Source organism: Mirounga angustirostris, unplaced genomic scaffold (assembly GCF_029215605.1).
Source record: "Mirounga angustirostris isolate CCGP_5_RB_7025 unplaced genomic scaffold, mMirAng1.0.hap1 SCAF_10, whole genome shotgun sequence".
Taxonomy (NCBI): Eukaryota; Metazoa; Chordata; class Mammalia; order Carnivora; family Phocidae; genus Mirounga; species Mirounga angustirostris.
In genome coordinates this window covers 51,722,557-51,728,556 of record NW_026991718.1, presented here as the reverse complement: position 1 = coordinate 51,728,556, position 6,000 = coordinate 51,722,557, and the positions used below count along the sequence as shown (strand labels likewise).

The 6,000-nt window shown below is 44.2% G+C and overlaps 1 protein-coding gene across 6 annotated transcripts in view; it reads right to left on the bottom strand.

The window, feature by feature from the left end:
• Positions 1-704: 704 nt before the first annotated feature.
• The window catches only part of CUNH2orf42 (chromosome unknown C2orf42 homolog), a 30,148-nt gene continuing 24,852 nt past the window's right edge, over positions 705-6,000 (bottom strand). For 5 of the 6 annotated variants that reach the window (XM_064572365.1, XM_064572363.1, XM_064572366.1 and 2 more), the window contains one exon: positions 707-4,047. In XM_064572365.1, coding sequence (XP_064428435.1) covers positions 3,839-4,047 — 209 coding nt within the window. In that variant the 3' untranslated portion in view covers positions 707-3,838. Of the gene's footprint in view, positions 4,048-6,000 lie in introns of all 6 variants that reach the window. The other variant, XM_064572367.1, reaches the window with a different exon arrangement.

Below are 6,000 nucleotides of genomic sequence, written 5' to 3'. Positions count from 1 at the left end.
AGCACTGCCCTCTCCCGTTAGTGGCAGTGAGCAGTGGGAGTCCAGTACCAAGTCAGGCATTAGGTCTTGCTGCTCAAAGTGCAGTCTGGAGTCCAGCTGCATATCTGCAGTCCTGTACTTTCTGCATCCAGCTTGGTGACACAAATGCAGAATCTTGGACCCCACCCTAGAACTTCTGAATGGGAATACGTATTCTAACTAGATCCCTGGGTGATGCCTATGCATGTTAAAGCACTATTGTCGAACAAGGCATCCTGCTCCCTTGGTGAGGCAGGTGGGATGGTAGAAAGAAGTGAACTTGCAGAGCTGGATGGTGGGAGGGCAGGCAGACAGGGAGGAAGAAGGTCTGGAAGAAGGGTTAAAAAAAAGCATCCAAGGGGTGCCTGGTTGGCTCAGCTGGTAGAGCATGCAACTCTTGATCTTGGGGTTGTAAGTTGGAGCCCCAAGTGGAGTGTAGAGATTACTTAAAAAAAATAAAATAAAACCTTGGGTGCCTGGGTTAAGCAACTGCCTTCGGCTCAGGTCGTGATTCTGGAGTCCTTGGATGGAGTCCCACATTGGGCTCCCCGCTCAAAGGGGAGTCTGCTTCTCCCTCGGACTCTCCCCCCTCTCATGCTCTCTCTGTCTCAGATAAATAAATAAAATCTTAAAAAAAAAAAAAAACTTAAAAAAAAAAGCATCCAATAAGGAGTATCAGAAAATATCACAAAATGCAAAGGAAGAAAACTAGGAAATCAGAATCTGGGAGATAAAAAAAGAGAAATAGGTTAATGGGTAAGGTTTTTCTCTGTGGTTGGCTTTTCTGTGTTATATGTGACACATACTTGAGAGGGTCCAGGTCATTCAAAGTGCTGGAGGAGAGCAATCCCTGCCCATTCTCTCACCTTCAGCAGATACAGTGGGATTTCCTTGGGTTATTCTAGCAGAGGGCAAGTTCTGGGCCCTGACAGGGGGGAACCAGACGCTGACAGAACAGTGCCTCTTATTTGACATACAGAGGTTGCATTCTGTAAGTGGCCAGAGCTAGGGGCCACCTACTCATGCAGGGGGCTGGAGTGTGTGTGGTGTGTGTGCATGTGTGTGCACATGTGGGCTGGAGGGAAGCACAGGTTATTGGCAGACCGGACATAACAGGAATCCGTGAAAGACAGGATGGACTTCTGTGACTGGAAATTGCTGGGCCGAGAAGGCCACAGGGCTGATGACATCTGGTACCTTGAGAGAGCCAGGTGGCAGGCCTACAGACTTTCGCTCAGGTGGGTGGTTCTTGGAGTCAGATTTTCAGGTCTCTGAGTGGCCTATTACTACTCCTCTAAGCTAGCAAGCTGCTAAGATGACAGCAGTTCTAGTAGAAGCAGGGACAAGACAGGTTAGAACCAAAGTGTTCCAGGCGGATGAGTAGCAAGTTGTTTTCATGGTGCCCACATTAGGGGTGCAGCCACGTTGTCTGGGGAAGTTAAGGCAGCATCCCTCTTAGACCTTTTAATTTACTCAGTCTAAGGATGATCAGTCTGTGCAGTAAACAGGTGGCTATGCGAACATGGAGGATTTTGAGCTGTTCATTCCAGAATACAAATGGTGGCTGCAATGTTGAAAGGCAGCAGCTGAACAGCCATCTCCCAGGGATGGGAGATTCCTATGACTAATGGAGGTGTACAATGGATAGCAGGTGCAAGTGTGGATGGGTAGGGAGGCAGGTGGGTGCGGGGTTTGAAGAGCCCTTTCCTGGTGGAAGTATCTAGGATCACTCCGTAGTGGTAGTGTGGGGTAAGTCTGAAATGAGGTCAATACTGGTGGTGTCCCAGAGGTGTCTGGATGTTGAGAGTGGGTGCAGCAGTCCCATTGGTTGGTACTCCTAGGCCCATGCTTGACCTGTTAGAGAGGATGTCAAGTTATAAAACAGAGTCACCGTAACTCTGAACCCTATTCCAGATTTTGATGGGCTGTGATGGTGGGCTGGGGTGGTCCTGGGTGAAGACCTTAGCACTTGAGTGTGCACCTCTTTGGGTGGATCATTTGTCCCAGCCATGTGTTTTATGGCCTTGATTGTGCTTCTCGTCCTTGTGGCTGTAGTCAAGTACTGCTAGACCCAGGCATTGCTTGTCACTCACCGATCTGTCTTGGTCCAAAAGCTGTGACTATCGTCCTCAAAGCACTCAGGTTGAAGGGTTTCTTGAATGGGCCAACCACTATGTTTCCTTAGGTGTTCTTCCTTTTCAGGCAGGCTCTGTTTCACCTAATTTTAATTTCTCCTCTTTCTATCTATGCAAACCCTTTCTCCTTTAAAGCCCAGTGCAAGTTCTAAGTTCTCTGTGGACCTCTCTGGAGTCTCTTCAAGGAATTCCACCACTGCCTAAAGCATTGTGAGTGCTCCACACACACTAGCCCCTCAATCACACAGGATAGACACTTAATTTGCCTACCCCCCCCACCTTAGGGGCCCAGCTCCCCGTTTTAGCAAAAATGCCTATTAGAGTCTTTCCTCTGGGTCTTTGCCCTTTGGATGAGAGACAGAGCAGAGCAGTCAGTCCTGCTCTAGTGTGGAAGGAGAAGTCACACTTTCAGGCACCTCAGAGGAGTCAGAATTCTGGCCAGAGGGAGCTGCTCGGTGCTGAGAGTGAGTGAAACCCCAGGAGAGACAGTGATGGGTCACATGGGCAAGGGCTCCAGGGTTCCTGAGGCCTAGTCACATCCCAGTGCCACCACACGACAGCTGTCCAGCCCTATTTTAGAGTCCATGAACCAGTCATTCATTCCCATTTTTGCCTGAGCTGGTTAGAGTTGGGGTTTTGTTACTTGCCGTCAAAAGAAAACCAAGAGCCTCCTTTATATGGATTTTTCTTGTGTTCCCAAGGATAATGAATTACAAGGAATTTATATCAAAGCAACATGATAAAGTAGAAAGAACATGTCCTTTGCAGTAAAATGAAACATTATTTTTAATGCTGTTTCCAGCAAGCTAACCTCAGAGAGGCTGTCTCTTTAACTTAAAAGAAGGGGTAATGCCTAAATTCAAAGAATAATGAGGACTAAATGAGACAAATGATTGGGAACGTATATGAGAGTGCCTGGGACATAGTAAGGCATATAGGATATGGTCATTCCCTTCTTTTCTCCCTGAACACAGGCTTCCAGTTCTCTTTCAATATCTCCATTCTGTGATCAATGAACTCAGCAATAGGAATTGAATCTTACTGTTAAACTTTTTTGAGACTAGAGAAGGAAATAAGTATCAATGAAATAAGCAACTCGAAGCATTAGTTTGAAATGTCAATATTCCCTTGACATTTTCTTATTTCACTATTACTTAAATCTCCCCAAAGGTTTATAATTTTATCATCAGGCCAATATGATATACACTTTGGAAAAACTAGTGACACTGTGCTTTATTTGAGAACAGGATAAAAGGGCATGACTGGAACTCTCTCAGGATGGTCCTTAACATTCTGCCCTAACCAGGGTATTAGTAACTTTCCAACAGTGTTGGTGTAAGGCGGAGTGCTGCTTACTTCTTAGAGCATTAGAAAAAGGTTGAAACAAACTCTAAATGGGAGTCCTTGAAGAAGGAAAGTGAGCTGGTTTCCTTTTTGTTCTTTAAAAATTCTAGCTAGAAATATCACCTAATTTATAATGAAGACTATACACAGCAGCACCAAAAAGGCCATTTACAAGAAGAGTTTTTCTTCAAAAGAATCCACTCGAATGTGCCGAGAACTTGTATCTTAACTAAGAGCAGTTCACTAAGGAACAGGGCCATCTAAATGCCTAACTAGGTATTTAAAATTGTCAAGGGGTGGGGATGTGCAAATTTAGCAGCAAAAGACGGTTTCATTTTGCCTCAAGGGAAAGTGATGGTGGTCAGAGGGGCCAGTTCCAAGGGCTGGTCCAGTGGCGGCCGCTGGTCTTGGTACTCTGCAACATGCCCATTTCGGTGGTGACCATACTCAAACTTGATCCGCAGCTCGCCAATCTTGGATTGGGGAAGGATATCTGGGATCCACTCAATGATGAAAGGTGTTGGCTCCTTTTGATCTGGGGAAGTGTTGCCTGAAGACAAAGAAAGAAATGAAAGAAAGAGAGAGATAGAGGAAGGGAGGGAGGGAGGGAGGGAGGGAGGAAGGGAAGGAAGAAAGGGAAAGCAAGCAAGCAGGGGGAGGGGAGGAGAGGGGAGGGAGGGAGGAAGGAAGGAAGGAAGGAAGGAAAAAAATACTGATTAGTACCATTCCAAAATTTGAGGATGGACAGATGTTACTCTGTTCAGGAATAAAAAAGAAGAAAAAAAATGAAAAAAAAAACCACCACAACAAACTAAGAGAAGAACAAGGAGAAAAACAAGAAGAATCAAGGGAAAGGAAAAGTGATTACTGGTATACCTATCTAAAAGAAAATTTCAGGCAGGGTGCCTGGGTGGCTCAGTCAGTTAAGTGTCTGCCTTCGGCTCAGGTCATGATCCCAGGGTCCTGGGATCGAACCCATGTTGAGCTCTCTGCTCAGTGGGGAGTCTGCTTCTCCCTCTGCCTACTTTTCTGCTCTCTCTCTCTCAAATAAATAAATGAATAAATAAATACATAAATAAAATCTTTAAAAAAGAAAAAAAGGAAAACTCTGGTTAAAAAATGCTTTTGAAAAAATATAAAACACTAGCAGAATTAAAAATAATACAGTATGGCTTTCAAATACAGTTTAGGCATCTGGCTGCTCTGTCAGCAGTGTGCAAATCTTGATCTTGGGGTCGTGAGTTCAAGCCCCATGTTGGGCACAGGGCTCACTTTAAAAAAAAAAAAAAGGAAAGAAATTTTGACACATGTTCCAACATGGATGAACCTTAAGGACATTATGCTGAGTGAAAAAAGCCAGTCAGAGAAAAGACAAATACTGTATGATTCTATTTAGATGAGGTACCTAAAGTAGTCAAATTAATAAACACAAAGTAGAATGGAGGGACCAGGGGAGAGGTGAGAGTGGGGAGTTACTCTTTAATGGCTACAGTTTCAGTGGAGGAAGACAAAGTTCTGGAGATGGATGATGGTGCTGGTTGCACAATATAAATGTACTTAATGCCTAAGAACCATACATACACTTAAAAAAATTTATATTATGTATGTTTTATAACCAAAAAAGTTAAAAAATAATGTTGAAAGTAGACATGGAAAGCAGTTCATGATGTATTTTTATGTTAAAAAAGCAGCTGGGAAAAAAAAAAAAAAGCAGCTGGGGTATGATCCCATGCTTTATAAATTCTTTTCATGCACAGAAGAGAGTCTGAAAGGATAGATACCAAAATCTAATGGTGATGTCTTCCATGATGCATGGGATTATAGGTGGTTTATTTTTCTCTTTGATGCTTTATAATGAAATCTATGACTTCTCTGTAATGAACATGTGTTACTTTTATTCTATTCTTTTTTTTTTTTAAGGTTTTGTTTATTTGTCAGAGAGAGAGAGAGCACAAGCAGGGGGAGTGGGAGAGGGAGAAGCAGGCTTCCCGCGGAGCAGGGAGCCCGACGCGGGGCTCGATCCCAGGATCCTGGGATCATGACCTGAGCCGAAGGCAGACGCTTAATGACTGAGCCACCCAAGCATCCCACTTTTATTCTATTCTATTCTATTTATTTTTAAAGACTTTATTTTTACATAATCTCTACACCCACATGGGACTTGAACTTACAACTCCAAGATCAAGTCATGTGCTCCACCGACTGAACCAGCTAGATACCCCTGTCATTTATATCAGTTAAATTAATTACTTTTTGGAGAAAAAGAAAGAGAGAGTGAGCCTGTGCATAAGCAGGGGTTGAGGAGGGGCAGAGGGAGAGAGAGAAAGAGAACCCCAAGCAGGTTCCACACCTAGCCAGAGCTTGACGCCGGGCTTCATCTCATGACCCTGAGATCATGACCTGAGCTGAAATCAAGAGTCAGACGCTTAACTGACTGAGTCACCCAGGCGCCCCTGTAATTTTATTTTAAAAGCATTGTTTCAGGGGCACCTGGGTGGCTCAG